Below are 17360 nucleotides of genomic sequence, written 5' to 3'. Positions count from 1 at the left end.
TCTTGGAGAAACCAATTGCTTTCTACACTATTGATAATCTAGGTGAAATGCACGATCGGTTTGCAACTTATTATAATTGGCCAACGAGATGGAATTCTCTTAATACTTTGTCGAAAAAAAGATATAGCCAAAAATTTCACCAGCGGTATGAGAACTTGCAAACCTGGAAGGATTCCAATGAATCCCTTACGACAATAAAAAAGGAAGTACAAATTGCAACTCTCCAAAGTATGGCCGTTTGGTATGACAAAGAAAAGGCCCCCAATGGTTTGCGATATACCGCCCGGAGATAATGAACGAAAATCCAGGGCATCCCATGTACCCATAATCCCTTTCAATAAAATAATGTCCTCTGCTCAGCTTGCCTGTATGATCGCCGGCGTAACTTTGTATATTTGCTTGAGTCGACCGGTGAGTCATTGAGGACGCGGTTCCGTCATGTTCACAGGATATGGCATACGACAAGAGGAAGATCCCGCAGCCAGACGCCAACCTAATCTTCAGCACGTCGAGAGTAACGTTCTTGAGCTTTCAGAGTTATACCCCTTTGATCGCGAGGATAAGCTCTAGATCATAAGATTCAATGGATCGTCCATCTTGGTTTCTACTCTCGTTGACTCCGCTGTGTTGCGCCGATACCAGTGCATCGCTCACATTGGTTCCGTGTCCCTGGCAATTAAGCGCCAGTTCAAGTCTCTATGAGACATTCATTTCGGCTTGCATCCGGGGAGCTTCATAATCGCGAACAATATTTCGTGCATGTACCCACCCCATCATCCTGCAGACTCATCACACACAGGTTGCTCGTGCACTGGCGCGGACGGAGTGCTGCCCTTCTCCATCTTCGGAGTCTCGAGAGTCCTAAGCGGCTTTCTATGCTGCCTCGGGGCGCTGACGGGATACCGCTTCACATTTCCACACGTGCCACACCGAGTGACGAGAACATCGGCCCAAGGCTTTCTTCCGCCCTTGCTGAGATTCTCCACCGCAGAGTGGCATGTCTTGCCTTCAATCAGGATAGCGTCGCAATACTTGCAGATGGTTTGCTTGATGGGACGGCTCTGTCGGATCTGGGCTTTCAGAGACACTGATCTCATGTCCGACACGACTTGGTGAGATAAATTCATCAAGACCTTGCGCTCTTGGTTGCCATGAGCAAACTCGGGGTCTGGGCCATTTCCTGCGTCCGACGGTGCGTCTAGTCTCGAGGTAGATGACTGCTTGTCATTATGCTGGGTCTTCTGTGGCGTGGCCTGCTGCTTGGTTTGTTGAGCGCAGTTTGCAAGATAGCTGGCTGCTTGGTAAAGATATGAAGCCCTGGTATAAATGTGCCTATTTTGAATGCCAGGATTGCCCTTTGCCTTGGCCATTTTTTATTCGATCTTTTGTCTCCCTTGTGGGCAGTATGTTTAAAAATCAAATGTGTGGCAATGAGTAGATTGCCAATGTTTCGGTTCACGGCGGTATAGTTTGGTAGAAATATTGCAGAGAAACGCAACAAGTAAGCCGTCGCATAAAGCAAAAAGCAAGAATATAGAGATCCAAGCGATACAGTGCGTGTCTCTGCGTGCATAGTTTACTTCGCACATGGTTTAGCTTACCTGATATGGAAACCAATTTTTGCCTTGCTTCTGGCACGTGACGGCGCCTGTTTTGCGTGCACGGGCCACGGCTTACTCAGTCGCGCCTCACCTTTCTCTTCTCCCCTTCCTCCGCCCTCTTGGACAGCCTCAGCTTCCCTCGTTCACATCCACCAACATCGGAACATCGTCTTCGATACGTGGCATTGCAACCCAATTTCCATCGTCTCTATCTGTTCTCTGTCCCGGCATCTCATCTGCCCGGTCGTTTGGGATTTTTCTTCATCCTACTCATCTTTGTCTCTTCTTTCTTCTCCCTTCAGACGCGCCCAACTCGTTAGCGCTTCTCGCAACTCAACAAGGCTTTTTTCCGAATTTTCACACAAACGCTTTCCATCAACCAATTCCAAAATGTCCCACGAGGAAGATCTCATTGACTACTCCGATGAGGAGATTGGCGCCAACGAGACCGCCGCGGCCTCCAACGGAAAGAAGGGAGAGGCCGCCTCCGGTAACAATGTCGACAAGAAGGGCAGTTATGTTGGCATCCACTCTACTGGATTCCGTGACTTCTTGCTGAAGCCCGAGCTTCTGCGCGCTATCGGCGACTGCGGTTTCGAGCATCCTTCGGAGGGTCAGTCCTGAATTCTAACACCGTCCTAAGTCATCTACACAATCATATATTGCTTCCCTTTTTTCCTTGAAAGCAAGCGTCCGTCCATCTCGCAAGCAAGACAAACAAGAGTTTTGAGAAGAAAAAAAAGAAAAGAGGAAGCATACATCGATCCAAATAATGGTTGGCTCTATAGCCGACTACCACGGCCATCATCGTTGCATACATGATGGCTGCAATGGCATGGCAAAGACTCTCCAAAGGCTCAAGTTTTGTGCCATCCACAATCACAAGCAGATGCCGCAACTCGCAAAGAACCCTCGAGTCTGCCGGTATGAACTGCATGGACAGGTGTCATTTGTCCCTCGAATTCACTCGGGGAAAAGTGACTGCTAAAAAAGGCTTTGGAGATAGTCAAGCCAAGTTCGAGGGGGGAGAGAAGAAAAAATGATTTCTTGTCATTGCGTGTCCTGGACACGTGCGGATGATAACCAACTGGGATCATAATGGCTTCAAGAACCTTTCTCGCCATGTTGGCATGAGAGAGAAAGTCGATCCCAGTTCAGGTTGCAATTTTTACACACTTGGAAAAAATCATGTTCATGCTGCGACGATGGACGGACCTTTTGACGCACATTACCCATCGTTCGTTGCTACTTGATTACATTTAAAGTCTAACATCCTCGCGATCGACAGTCCAACAAACATGTATCCCTCAAGCTCTTCTCGGAGGAGACATCATCTGCCAGGCCAAGTCTGGTCTGGGAAAGACTGCCGTCTTTGTCCTGGCCACGCTTCAGCAAGTCGAGCCTGTCAACGGCGAGGTCTCGGTTGTCGTCATGTGCCACACTCGTGAGCTGGCTTACCAGATCCGAGACGAGTACAACCGATTCAGCAAGTATATGCCCGACATCAAGACCGGTGTCTTCTACGGCGGTACTCCCATCAAGAACGACGTCGAGACTCTCAAGAGCAAGGACACTTGCCCTCACATCATTGTCGGCACCCCTGGTCGTCTTAAGGCTCTCGTCCGTGACAAGGCCCTCCGCCTTGGAAGCGTGCGTATCTTCGTCCTTGACGAGTGCGACAAGATGCTCGATCAACCCGGTGAGTGCGGCGTTCTATTCTACCAATCTTTGAGATGACGCCTTTCTTTTTTCTAACACCAAAAAAGACATGCGCACCGACGTGCAGGATGTGTTCCGCGCCACTCCTCAGCAGAAGCAGGTTATGATGTTCTCGGCTACCCTCTCCGAGGCCATCAAGCCCATCTGCCGCAAGTTCATGCAAAACCCCACAGAGCACTATGTCGATGAAGACACCAAGCTCACTCTGCACGGCCTGCAGCAGTACTACATCAAGCTGGAGGAGCGCGAGAAGAACCGAAAGCTGAATGAGCTTCTTGATGATCTCCAGTTCAACCAGGTCATCATTTTCGTCAAGAGCACCGTCCGTGCTACCGAGCTGGACAAGCTCCTTCGAGAGTGCAACTTCCCCTCCATTGCCGTGCACTCTGGAGTCAGCCAGGAGGAGCGGTAAGTTGATTGCAATATCTTTAATGGGCTCTGAGCGAGAAAAAGTTGCTAATTATTTGACCACAGTATCCGCCGCTACAAGGAGTTCAAGGAGTTCAAGAAGCGCATCTGTGTCGCGACTGATGTCTTCGGACGTGGTATCGATATTGAGCGAATCAACTTGGCCATCAACTACGATCTGTCCAACGATGCCAGCTCCTACCTCCACCGTGTCGGTCGTGCCGGTCGTTTCGGTACCAAGGGTCTTGCCATCTCCTTTGTGAGCTCCGAGCAGGACCAGGAGGTTCTCAAGGAGATTGAGAAGCGATTCGAAGTCGCCCTTCCGTAAGCAGCCCTCCAAACACGGCGGTATGAAGATCAATGTGCTAACTTCTGATCTTACAGCGAGTTCCCCAAGGAGGGTGTTGATGCCAGCACTTACATGGCGTCTTAGAGGACGGCTCGTGATTTTACTCTAACGCCTCCTGTACTATTTTTTTGTGCGCGTCGAGACTTGACAGGAGCAAGTGGCAGAGGATTCATCCGCTTACGTCGTCGGATGTCAGAAAATTTGGGGGAATAGTCAGACTTGCTTATACTATTACGTAGCTTATTTTATCGGGAGCCAAAGGGAATGGTAGGCTGAAACGCCGTGGTTTACAAGGTCAATGAAATGGATTTGCACAAACCAATATGTGGCCAGTTGTGCCAGTAGCGGAGTGACAACATGATGAGTGTTGATGCGTGATGAGTTATTCGCCCAATACTCTGTGCCTTGGCGATTGTTGAATCCAGTGGAATTCGGAGGCAAAGCGCGTAGCGACCAGGAGAGGCAGATGCTAGAATGTTCCTCTTGCCAGGGAGTCATTTCTCGGTCAGCTCTCACGATCCTTGTCGGCCTTCAGCTTGTCGGCTGTCATCCGGTCACATGGCAGCGGCTGCCTACAATAGCGGCAAAGCAAAGATGGAGCGAGGGGTGATTTGGCGCCACAGCTTCGCCACCCTGGTAACCTCCGATCGTGGCCGCTCTCGCAACAGTCGTTCATTTTGCGTGCTCGTGATTGATATCGACCTGGTTTGCGGGCCACAAATTGTGATTTCAAATTGTAAAATTAACCAAGCAGGTGAACGTGCGGCTGTAGCAGAATCGAGAAAGTTGACAAGGTGGCATCAAGTTGTGGCAATTAATAGTAGTCATTGATGGTTACCGCATCCCGGTGATGGCGGAGACGGCCGCCGTCCGGCTGTTAGCTAGCTCTGCTCCTCAGTCAGCCTCTCTTGACTTACCCTGGATAGAGATGGACAACAAAGTAAAGGTCGAGAAACCGATATCAAGACATTCGGTGCGGCCATTGCCACGCTTTCGTTTTCGTATTTCACGTCACATGAGCTTTGATGATATCAACATGCGGTGAAGTACCTTCTACGTGTCCCGCCACCATTGAATGACTGGGACAGAGCACGCATCGTTTAGTTGGTTTGTTGGAGTTTGGCTGGCCGAATAGCCAACCATGATTTCGCCGGAAACCACAAGCTGGCCCTGCTTTGGCATGCAAAAATAGCTGCCAGTTGTCTCACCAGACCAATAGAAAATCATAGACAGAAAGAGACTCAGTTATTTGTAATAAGCTCCCTTTGTCCAGCTGCTCCCAAGCGCACTGTCACCGACATGTCTCTTGATGCCTTACCAGGGGCCTCCACTGCCTGACTAGATGGGTTGACTCAGCATTCATGACATCGGCATCGCGTTTCTTATTAGACGGTATCACAAGAATGTCCTTGTGGCTCTGTACTACTCAAAGCAATGACCGAGCTGGATCACGAAAAGGCATATTCGCTTCCGACTTCGGGCAGAATCGTCCCTGTGGCGCATGAGGCAATATTAGCTGAAGTTGCCGAAATCAATGCGATAATATGCTGAGTCATGCATTTGGGCTCGCCAGGATCGTCGGAGCTCACGAAATTGGGCTGCGACCGAGTCTTAGGCAGATCCGCCCGCTCGGAAGAGCCCTGGCGCCCTAGCACCTGCTAGGTAGCTCCAGATATTGCGCTCGCTGTTCGGGAAATGGGCCAATGTACTCCGTACTGCCAGCAATGCTTCTTCACCGCCAAGACAAGTACTGATGAACATCCGGCGAGATGAGGATGACAGGCCGTGTCTCAGGGCCGTGTCCACGGCATGACCGCATGGGCTACCCCGAGGGCTAGACGAAAGGCCACAGACAACGCGTAGCACGGCTCCAGCAACTGACGGTAAGAAGTGGAAACTTCCAGAGGCCAGGCTCTTGGGTTTGCTTGATACACCCACGGTACTCAACCCTCGGATGATCCTGCCGCTTATTCATTGTCTCAATTTTCGGGAATCCAAGTTTTCCGATGCGACATCTTGTTGACATATCTCCAGCATGGCGGACGACACGACCATGCTCATCATCTGTCGGGCAATCGGCCCAACATGCCCTGGGGAAATACATGAAATCTTCTCGTTAGGACCCGCCGCTGTGCGCCGATACTCCTACTCTGTAGATAAGAACCCCTCTCTGGTGAATCCTCTCATCAGACATCCGAGTGAGCAATCTTGCGGAAAGGGCTCATGCTTGACAAAATCGACAACCCGTGAACCGAAGCACTCCACTCCCAGGCATAGCTCACTGGCTGGCTGATTTGACTCACTACTCCATACTTGGCATATCTCCCTGGGCCAGATAGTATTAGCAAGAGCAGCTTTAGATGCCAAGTAGTGTTCTATGTAGTGCTTGTGGTCTTAGTCATTTGGGCCCAATCGATGCTTTCGCGTGCCCAGAGAAGGGCATCACCGCCCAAACTCAGGTGAGCGGTAAAGAGCATGGCATAACCTTGCATTGAAGAGAGACGTGTCTGAGGATGATTGAAAGAGCGGCAGCCATCCCGAGAGTACAGTCGTTTGCGCGGAAGCCAAAGTCGACATTTCCGGTGCCGCGAGATAGTATCTGCCTCTTTGGTTGACTGGTCAGGCCTGTGGATTCAATGCAGCATGGAAAGCCAGCCGTGCCGTCGTCGTAGGCAAGCCACAAGCCTTGCTTTGCCTCGAGCAGGCGGGCAATCACATTTGCGAAACTGATACGGAGTCCTCCCGGCCTCTTCTCCGCCTCATTACCTCGCCTTCCCCTCACGCACTCATGCAAGGCGCATGCAGTAGAAATGGACGAACAAGTAGACATTGTGGGGGAGACCCGCATGACGTGAAACCTGTGGAAATTATGACGCTCGCGCATGTCTCATGCAAGCCGCGTACCTTTTCCGTTACAGCCGCTGTTTGCTTGGGCCACCAAGGTACACAGCTCGCAACGAATAGGATCAATGCCAGTCGATGGCCAATTTCATCGCAAGACGTGTCGAGTTGACCCCTCATGCTGCTGGACGGGCTAGCCATGCGAGTTGTACATGAGAGAGCTGCAGCATTTACAGCTGATTTCTCCTGCTAATAGTACATAGGCTTTGGCGGCTCGACCTTTGCAAACGATCTTTTGCAGTGCTCCTAGATGATGATCCAAGGCAGAGTGCACGTAGGTTGGTTTTTGTCTCCAACTGAAATCGCTGTCGGTTAACTTATAATTCTTGCATAGCAGGCTTGATATCCCTAGATATTTGAGCCTTCAACAAACAGCTGGCACAAAAGGGGGCAGTGACTTTAGCAACTTAGGTTGATGCGTGGAAAGCAAAGATGATTGCTCCATAGCGCACACACCACAAAGGCGCGGAAACAGCCAGTACAGTACTTCCATGTGTACTCAATATGAGTAACGGCGGCAGAAAAGAAGGCGGCAAGATTCAATTTGCCGCCTCGCTTGCTGCTTGGGACGGCGGATGCTGGGGTGCAAAATGCAGATCATTCTAGACTTGCCACATCCAAGACGATCACAGTATGCAGCTGTATCCTCAGTTCCTCACCAAGTAACACATAGCACTGTAAAGACAGTATGTTGTACTTTGCATCTGGTTGGCCTCCGCAGAAGGCCCCCAAAAATTCAACATGGGTGACAGGGGAGCTCCTCACTGATCAGCCACGCAATCTCGGGCGAAGCAGCGCCGTGATCATCCTAGTGGTGCAACACCAAGCTGCAGGTGTGCAACTGGTCGATACTGAGAGTGTATAGTTCAAGAATGATAGGGCGCTTGATAGTGCAGGGGGAAAGGGGGAGTAACAGCACTTTGCATTGTTGACCCGTTAGCAATGGCTGTCATTTCCCATGTCTTTCTTTTCTTTTTGTGTCCTGTTAAGCTGCACTCGCGCGTGTGGGAAAGCCTGTCAAGTGCGACAAAGACGACGCGGCGCCGACGGCTGGGTGATAGCCTGGTAGTAATCTAATAGGGATGGGACATATCCTGTGCGTAAATTCACAACAGCCTGGTTCAGGCGAATTGTTCCTCTGGTATCTTCTCATTGCCTCTTCCTTGGTAAGACCGCAATACCGGGCAGACCAAGGGACGGAATATCTAGTATCATTGCAGAGTATGGACAAAACAGCCATTTTCTCCTCCCATTCATTGTATGACCAGACAACGCGTGGTTTGTCACATGCCACAGCGGCTAGGAAAAGGAGCTAGGTGCTTGATGGCGGCAAGTGTTCCAAGTGGTTTGGATGGCCTGTTTCAGGAGTTGGATGAGATGACATAAAACAGAGATTCCAAGTTCGAGGAGCTGGCTTCCGACGGTACTACTGCAGCCAAAGTGAGAACCCGATGCTGTGGAAGGAAAATGCGCAGTTTGCTGTATCCATTTTTACACATGGCCATGTTCGTCTTTGGCCAGAGTGGCTGATGAGGATCGTTCCTCCATCACGAACCACCATGCACGACATTTTTGGAGTGCCGGAGCAGGCCCGCCCGAAAGCAACGAGCACACAACCAAAGGCAGTGTGGTGCATTCCTCCTTAGTTCGTAAGGATTCGAGGGAATCTGTCATTGAATCCTGGTTCGCTAGTACAGAGTCGTACTAGCCCGCTCTCCGCAGCAAAAAGCAGCCTGGCACTCCTCGAAGTGCATTGCCAATCAACCTCGCATCCACTGTCTTCAAAAATAGAGACGGAAAGAGGCTCATCGCCTCGGCGCTTTTGGATCGTTGAACGATGGCTCAGCGGCAGTGCGTCTGTTGGTAGCGTCTACCCAGCTGGCCGGGATCTCGTCTTCGAAAAGGGCCTTGGGCGGAGGTGCTCGCAAATGACAGACTGAGACTTGCTTGCTGTTAGTACGGGTGTTGCTTTGCAACTAGCACCTCCTAGGTAGCACTACAGGCACAAGCAACCTCATGTTTGTCCCAGCTTGAGACCTTTTTCTGCCTCTGTGGGTGGTGTGACTGGGAAGCAGACGAGACGAGACGAGAGCCTTGCAAGCATTCCTGCTGCCACCACCTCGTCCGTCCATACACAAGCAAGGGTTTGGAGTAATAGCGCTGGATGCCTTGAGGTCCCTTGACAGCGGCCAGACCGCCTTTGCCCCAACGGCCAGAAAGGGACTCGCCCACTGCAACCCCCTGTCCACGAGGCAAAGAGCCAAAAATTGCGTTGTCTGATTTCGGTGGAGGCTTTGCGCGACGAAAACTGGAGCGGCCGGAGCGGACGGAGTACAAGGACGAGCCGCAGCAGTACCTGGGCAGTACGAATCGCGGTATTGCTCCGGGACTCACGGTCAGATCAGGCACCCACCGAATAAACGCGCGGCGCGGAATACTTGCCTGGTACTGATGAGGGCACATCTGGTCGAGCAACGAGTACCAGTGCTCGTACCTGTCTGTTCTCGTGCCTGTACAACGCAGCATCGAGAGAGCATCGTATTAGGAGTGACCTTCCAGGTACCGCCGCTAGCTTGTGTGCGAGCAGGGCTGCATCCCCTCGTCTACTCCGTAGATTGGACATGAAATGCTGTGCTTCCCTCATGTGATCACAAAGCATGATCAAAGGGCAATATTCTGTAAAGCAAGAGAAGAATACGACATGATGGCTTGGTATGGGGTTTCGTATGGGAGACGATACGAGAGAGGCAAAAAGAAAGCCTTTGTTGAGCACCTCCTTCTCCGTCATCAGAGGCAACATGGCGTGCGTATCGCATCTCCAAATGGCGGCAGGTGGCTGCAATCCTCCCTCCTCCCCTCCTTCCAGAAGTGCCAAGTACCGCGTCTGTACTCCGTGCTCCGTGCTTCTGTTTTGCAATCGTATTTGGCTGTGTGCGAAAATTGCCTAGTAGGGACGGCACACTGAGAGCAATAAGCAAGAAACAGCGGCAGCACTGAGTCAGCAATCTCGCCTCCCGCCACCACGATTAGTGGCAGCATTAGGTGCCTTTGATGCTATTGAGGTTACGAAGTGCATAGCTAGTTGTTGACGGCCCGTGGAAGAGGCAGCACAGCACCAAGGAGCGAGCTGAGACCGGGGGACGGGAGAGCTCGACGTTCATTTCTCGCCTGTCTCTCTGCTTTTTGTCTCACTTGTTCGGATAGGCCTACATGTTCAAAGTACATACGGAGCACTGAAGGGAGGGAGCGGTTCGGGTAACTCGCACCTCCCCTAGTGGCTGCCTGTCGCTCATTACCTCATTGCCTCACCACTTGATAAGTTTTCGGGGCCCGTGCGCTGGCCTTGGCAGCAGTTGGAAGTGGCAGGAACAAGCGCAGGCGCAGGTCAGTCAGTCGCAACAAGCAGGAAGAAGCAGCAAAAAATGGCAAAGGCAGAGGCAGGAGCACAGCAGCCTGGCACGAAAACAGAAACAAGCTGCGGCCAGGGATAAGCCGCCCAAGGCCTGACGCTAGGCCCAAGGCGATGAGGCCACCAAGCCACCAAAGACGCACACACGCAGGCATTTTGCAATGGGCAGGGAGTGATTGGGCCAGTGGGATGAGTACCTGTGTTTGCCTCCAAGCTGAGAATATCTGATGCCCATCTTAGTGTAGCTACTGTAGCTGTGCACACAGAGATGTACAGAAGCAGCAAGCGCAAAAGGGACAGCTGCCTTTTACACGCCGTAGACGCTCAAGCTGCTGCTATAACACAAGGACGAGCGAGCGAGACACCCGCGCGACACTTTGGATGATAAGAATACAGTGACTCTTTGCGGATGCTGTGGAGGCGGAATCTGCGCCAGGTGTGCTGGCTGGGCCACTGGAGCGTCCGAGCCTAGCAGCCATTCGCCAGCCACAGGAGGGGAGAATGAGGGGCGGGGCAGGCCTGGAGAACGCTGGGCCAATCACAGCGCGCCAGGCCGCAGATTGAAGAAGCAGCGGACGAGCCAGCCGGTCGATGGTTGTTGCCCTTTTTTGCAGCGCCTCTCAAAGTTCCCGCGCAGCAGACAGACAGGTACCTGTCGCGGTACAGCTGGACCCGCGCAGTGCATCACAAGCTCGCAGAAGCACGCAGGAGCACGCAGCAGCTGCGCACTAGAGGTACACGTTGTGGTACACGTTGTGGTACACGTCGAGGTACACGTCGAGGGACTCGAGGAGCGCTAGAAACTGCCAGTACAGACAGACAGTGCTAGACTTGAACCTTTCCTACCTTAGTGCCGGAACCAGGCTAAACTAAGAAAAATGGAAATTCCAGGTTACCGCTGTGGTGCGGTACATGTAATAATGCATGTACCAGAGGTACCTTACGAACTCGATCCCCCTTGCGCGTGTACTCTCGTACTCCCGCACTTTGGTGTCTCGTCGTCCCGCCGCCCCCGGTCGCATTTCCTGACTGGCTGGCGCTGCTTCAGTCTGACTCTGGCCATTCTGCTGCCATTCAAAACTATGCCACGACCCCCATGGCCGTCATCGATTCTGCTCTTCTTCCCCCATCGAACGTCGCGATGAAGTTCGGTACCGCATTGTAAGCTCGCCAGCGACTCTCGAAGTCTGCTCTGGTGCCTCTCTACTCTACGGCGCATTTTCGTTTCATTTAATACTGGGAATCTCTTCTTTTTTGTTTCCTTTTCCTATCCTCACGTCCCGTCTGTTCTTTTAGCCGTTTCCTTTACCTTGTCTTGTGCACTTTTCGCATTTCATCCCCCCGTTGTACCTGGACAACGCCGCAATACTCACACTCAAACTCACGGCTCCATCGCATCTTCTGGCTTTTTCTCTCCCCCCCCCCAGCCAACACAGTCACCACCGGTCTCAGCCCTGCTGACCTGGAAAAAGAGGGAAAAGAAAGAAAAAGAAGAAAGAACAAAAGAGGACAACTGTGCATTGCTGCCTGTGCTCTTTTGACCGCTCTCTCCCCCGGCTCATAGCCATTTTCTGTGTCCTTGTTTTTTTTTTTTTTTTTTTTTTTTAAATCACTCGACTCCTTTGTTTTTTTGGTGGGCGAATCGACTCACTCGGCCTCGCCACTTGTCTGCTCAGTTGACGAGCGCTGTGGCCCCGGCTCTCCAGGCGCTGTCTCACTCACTGTCACTGCCTAGCCTTAGCTGCTCGGGCGCTGTGCTCCGAAATCGCCAGTGTGCGGCCACCTGCCCGGTCCAGTCGCCACCTCAGCGCGAAGAGTCACACAGCCGGCGCTTTGTATCCACTCCCTACCTAACCTCGCTATTACGCTACACATAGCACCAGGCTGTCACCTCGCCGCCTTGCATCAGCCCCCCGAGACTTCAGGCCACGCTGTGAAGAGTCACATCTCACTCGTCGCGATAAATACGCTGCACGCTGCCCTGACAGCCTCCTTCAGCCCGTACCTGCATATCCATCTCGATGATCCCTGGCCTCGACTCATCCCTGTAACCGCTGCCCGTCGCGTCGCCAAACCCGAAAGCCAGCCAGTCTCTTACACTCACCACTCACCCTCGCCCTCACAGCCACAACGCCTTCGTCATAGCATCAACAACCGACTCCAACCGTCTCGTCACCCGATGATAGACTTGCTCTAAGAGTCTCATCAACCCCAACCCACAACTAGCCGCCAGAGCATTGGTTTCGCGATGCCTCTTGCAACCTACAAACTTTCTCCAGTCGCCGTCTCAGCTTCGTCCACCGGTCTGCTTGTTCGTGAAAAGTCGACTCCCCTTCTTATCTAGAAGGCCCTCTTCTCTTCATCTCGAACACGGTTCTACCAGCAGTTGCATTCAACCATCATCGGATGCTATTGCTGTAGAGCTAAAAGCAACACGACTCGGTAACGCTCGAAACTGTCACAATCTTCCGGTTGACTTAGCCTTGACGGCGACTGGAAACGTTCACGCTGGCTTGAACACTCAAGCCTTACACCTTTACACTACCTCCTCCCATCACAGCTCGTCAAAATGACGTTCGAAACTACAATCTCACCCTCTTATGACCCTTTGAGTCAATACGCCCCCTATAACTCATCTATATCCTCTTCGGCTTCGGCCTCTGCCTCCTCCGTGTGGTCTGGATCCGATACTACCTCCCAAACCTCGGACGATGCCTCTGGCTCTATCTCATCCGACAGCGACTCATGCCACTCATACTTTTCCTCTCAGGAATCCTCTACATCGACTCGTCGACCTGATCTTCTTACCAAACAGCGCCAACAGCAACAACAGGCTGTCCCTGTTGAGTTGCGCCAAAACCCTAGACGCACCGCTGCGGCTGCTGGTGGCGCGGGATGCCCCCCACCATCACTTGTTCGGCAGTCGGACCGCAAAGTAAACTTCGTCGATAGCCTTGTTGGTACGTGCCTCTCACTGACACAGCTCTTAAAGCCAAGACCCCCTTGCTTAGCCTTTACCTCTGCAGACTCGTCGACCCAGATTGTTGAAGCCATCTGGCCTCTCTCTTCCGCTCCGTGCCGCCCGGAGCCTGGCAACAGGACCGTGCTGCCGCTGCGCACCTTTATCCAAGAGACGCTCCGGCGCTCGCGCACTAGCTACTCGACTCTGCAAGTCGCGCTGTACTATCTCATCCTCATCAAGCCTCACGTTCCCAAGCGTAGCTTTACTGTGGAGCAGTACGAGGATCGGTTCGCTGACCGAGCGCTTCAGTGCGGCCGGCGCATGTTCCTCGCGGCCCTGATCCTTGCTTCCAAGTATCTTCAGGACCGCAACTACTCTGCACGTGCCTGGAGCAAGATCTCTGGCCTCAACGTCCAGGAGATCAACCAGAACGAGGTCGCCTTTCTCCTTGCTGTCAACTGGAAGCTCCACATCACTGATGAGGTTTTCCGACGATGGACCGAAATTGTTCTCAAGCATACTCCTCCCCCACCCCCGCCGTCTCCTGGTGCCGTCTCACAGACTTTGGCTCAGCAAACATCGGAGTGGAAGCAGGTTATCCTGAGACTGAACCCGGACCTGACCAACATCGAGGGCCTCATTCCCGCCCTCCGCATGCCTGCGAGATCCAGCGATCTCTGCGCTTTATCACCTCGTAGTATTCTTAACCTCCCCACGGAGCAGCGACGTGTGCCCACCCTGGCTTCCACTACAGCCGAGGAAGAGACTTGCGATCCCAAGTTTCTCAGCAAGTACCTGCCTGCTCCGTTGGAGCCTACCCCCACGATAGCCTATTCGGCCACTCCCGGCCGACTGGCCCCTGCATTGGGTCTTCTTCCGACCCCGCGTCTGACGCCGCAATCCAGTGGTATCTGTACTCCTGCAGTGAGTGCTGCATCACACCTCGGAAAAAGCACCGCAATGTGCCTGGCCATGGCTCAAGCTGGCAGCGTCAGCACCGCTCAGCACCTGGAGCGCTTTCCCGCCGCCCTGTCGACATCCCCCCAGAACTACTGCCCCGCTCGTCGTTCTTCTCTTGCCAATTCAATCTCGACCATGTCCTCTCCCGAATCGATGGTTTCGGATCTTTCACACACCTCTCGCTCGTCCTCTGTTTCGTCAGCCTCATCTTTTGCTAGCGCGACCCTCAACAACTCGTTGACGGCTCAGTCGCGATTCCGATCGATGAAGGCGATGAATGAGAGATCGTACTTGAGGTCGACAGTCCCCACCGTTTCAGAGAGCTACGAAGAGTATGGTTTCACGTCGTCTCCCGAATCGTACACCGGCCCGGTTGCGAAGATTGGGAGCCTCGCTCTGGAAACCCCCCTGGCAAGACAGCAACGCGAGCTGGAAGGAATGTCTCGGGATCCCGACTCGGATGCCGCACGCACTCTCCAGCATCTACACAGCCAGAGCATCCGCGGTGTTGACTTCAAGCCCACGGCGCCCATCGCGGCCAAGGCTGGCATCAAGCGCAGCAGAACCGCATCAGTGGATCAGCCCCTGCAGGATCACGTACGGGAGATGCTATACCCCCACGGCGCTGGGAGCGCTCCTTGGCCCATTACTCGCTCGCGAGGACTTGACGGAACGGAGCCCTACTTGCAGGTACCCGTTCGCCCCAGCCCAGGAGAACCGAGAAAGAGGCTTTGTTGCTCCGCTCAAGCGGCCAGTGGCTACCAGGCAGCAACGAGCGCATTTCGCCCACGAGAGCCAAGCTTTTGGGGCATCCTTAACTGAAATTTACCCGGGGCGTTTATTTACACTGTCAAACTTTTTATACGCGAATTATCATCGCCATCAATCTAATGCTGTTCTACCATGGATCGGTCTGGCTGTAATTTACCGATTCCGCCCTTCGTTTCTCTCTATTTGCTGCAATTTACTTTTTCCCTTTGTCAGAAGACTTTTAACGGTTTTTATATGGATGGCGCTCGAAGGGGAGGCCAGGGGGCGTCTCGTTGACAACAGCGCTTTTGATACCGCACACCTTGGGCAGAGGGCACGTTTCTGCAAGTTAACATAAACCACCGGACATGGTATTGTCCAAAGGCAACGGTTTCGCCTTGGAAAAAAAAGTGCGTTTAATCTTTTTACTGTTTCTTCATCCAGAAACAAGGGAAATTACATACGGATGGCTACAACAACGACGGTGATGAAAGATATCCTGTAAAGTGTGGAAGAAAGCAATTTAAAGGTTTTTGCCCAGCAGTTGAGGGGCCGGAGGCTGTTTGTGTGTGTTTTACTTGTACGACTAGAAGCTTTTGATTTCCTTTGCGACCTTCGACTTTTTTTTTTCTTGCTCTATCTATCTTGGCGACAGCCAAAGCCCCATTTGCTTGGATCCCATCCTCCTGTTCGAAGAGAGGATGGAGGAGAGCGAATGGGAAAGAATTCAAACATGATTACGAGCAGCTTTTGGGCTTGAGCCCTTTTCTCCAAATATGATGTGATAATTGAGTGACCCGAATTGATATTACCTGAATCATTAAAGCACCTCCAAAATGCCAATGAGTGCACTTCCGGCTACCTAGGTACCAGTAGCTACCTCCTACCAGGGAAACGATCCATCGTCCAAGTACACAGATGTATGCATAGCCGGAGTGCGAGATTCCGGCCCTAACCATTATACAGTGCAGCCTTGACGGACTCTCTGCTTACGAGTACTCCTCAGCAGCCTAAGAGAGGGGATCAAGGGGGGCCACCACACAAGGTTTCCTGTAGGCCCGGCCATGTCGAAGATTCCCAGTGCGCGAAAATCGTCTGGCTTGCGTGCGTGAAACCGCCCACCGAGTGAGTCATGGGCTGTCGTCCCGACATGGGGCCCTAAAATTTGCTCCTCCCAACTTTCCTGAGGCCGGGAGCTTGCCTGATTGGGTAAGCGGTGGCGACTTGAGGGAGGGTTGTCTGTGCTCCAATTTACATGTGCACTGTGGCTTGTCCAAGGCTTGAGCGTAGGATATGGTTACAAGTAGCTGTAAATCGCGGTTCTACGGAAGCGAGCTGTGGTGGCTATCCTAATCCAACTCGCCGAAAGAGGAGATTTTCTTGATACACACACGGTGGAGCCCTCGCAAGCCAGGCTGGTTGGCTGGCCAAGATCCTACGATGAGAGAGAGAGAGAGAGAGGCTGGCAGCGGGTAATGATATCGCCTGTTTATTCACGCCGACACGTAGCCATATGGTGCGAAGGGCGTGAAGAAAACACGACAAGCTGCCGTGCATCAGGGAATGTACATGTCGCGACTCGTGTGCGGGTGGAGTTGGCTTGCCTCTCCGATGTCCCCCTCATGACTGATATGAGGGTATAAATGAGCTGCTCACGTACATATCCCCTCATGACTGCAGCTGCTTGAGAAGCCATACGTGTTGCTATGTAAATGGCCTTGTTGCTATCGAATCGTCATTGATCGCCGCCTTTTGGGTCGTATCTCTAGAGGGAAGACTCTGTTAATGTAATTTGGATTAAAAGCCATATATCATCAATCTGGTAAATAAACTCGAGTGCTTGGTAGCCACCCTGTGGTAACATTATTTGGGACAAATGAGAAACCATCTTTCCTCCCTTACCCATTTGCACACACACTCGCACACAGAGACCTAAATAAAACGAAAAAGAAAGACAGCATGTAGCTGAAGTGGTACTGCCGATGGGGGCCGCTGCATGATTCAGCCTTTCCGAGAATGACAGTTGTGGACGTGGACCAACCATGGCGGGCTAAATAAAGCTCGAACTGCCCGTGTGGTTGGTTCGCCTGTTTATGCGTCAGGCTTGTCCAAAGCCAAAGAGAACGCGCTGTTCTCATCCCGACAAACGTGAGCCGGTAAAAAAAGAGAAGGACGCTGGCCAGCATAATTACTTGGTAGTGCGTGGGCTTGGCCAGGCGTATGATTGACCGGATACTGAGGGGGCCGTCCCCTTCAGCCGGCTTGCTTGCTCGCTTTGCGCAACTCCAATGGTCGTTGCAG

At 52.4% G+C, this 17360-nt stretch overlaps 3 protein-coding genes across 3 annotated transcripts; 2 read left to right on the top strand and 1 right to left on the bottom strand.

The window, feature by feature from the left end:
- Nucleotides 1-773: 773 nt before the first annotated feature.
- T069G_01574 (RNAse P rpr2/Rpp21/SNM1 subunit domain-containing protein) lies at nt 774-1370 on the bottom strand (the record flags this gene model as incomplete). The annotated part of the gene is made up of 1 exon (XM_056168784.1): nt 774-1370. One exon carries the CDS (start codon nt 1368-1370, stop codon nt 774-776), a length of 597 nt encoding a protein of 198 aa, XP_056034100.1.
- Nucleotides 1371-1991: 621 nt separating this feature from the next.
- Nucleotides 1992-4161, top strand: T069G_01573 (DEAD/DEAH box helicase domain-containing protein; the record flags this gene model as incomplete). The annotated part of the gene is made up of 5 exons (XM_056168783.1): nt 1992-2214; nt 2890-3300; nt 3368-3728; nt 3795-4052; nt 4113-4161. 5 exons carry the CDS (start codon nt 1992-1994, stop codon nt 4159-4161), a joined length of 1302 nt encoding a protein of 433 aa, XP_056034099.1.
- Nucleotides 4162-12956: 8795 nt separating this feature from the next.
- T069G_01572 (cyclin domain-containing protein) lies at nt 12957-15131 on the top strand (the record flags this gene model as incomplete). The annotated part of the gene is made up of 2 exons (XM_056168782.1): nt 12957-13347; nt 13414-15131. The coding sequence occupies 2 exons, from the start codon at nt 12957-12959 to the stop codon at nt 15129-15131; spliced, it is 2109 nt and encodes a 702-aa protein (XP_056034098.1).
- Nucleotides 15132-17360: the final 2229 nt, after the last annotated feature.

This window comes from Trichoderma breve, chromosome 1, assembly GCF_028502605.1.
Source record: "Trichoderma breve strain T069 chromosome 1, whole genome shotgun sequence".
NCBI lineage: Eukaryota > Fungi > Ascomycota > Sordariomycetes > Hypocreales > Hypocreaceae > Trichoderma > Trichoderma breve.
The sequence above is the reverse complement of the archived record's forward strand: the minus strand, read 5'-3'. Positions and strand labels throughout refer to the sequence as shown.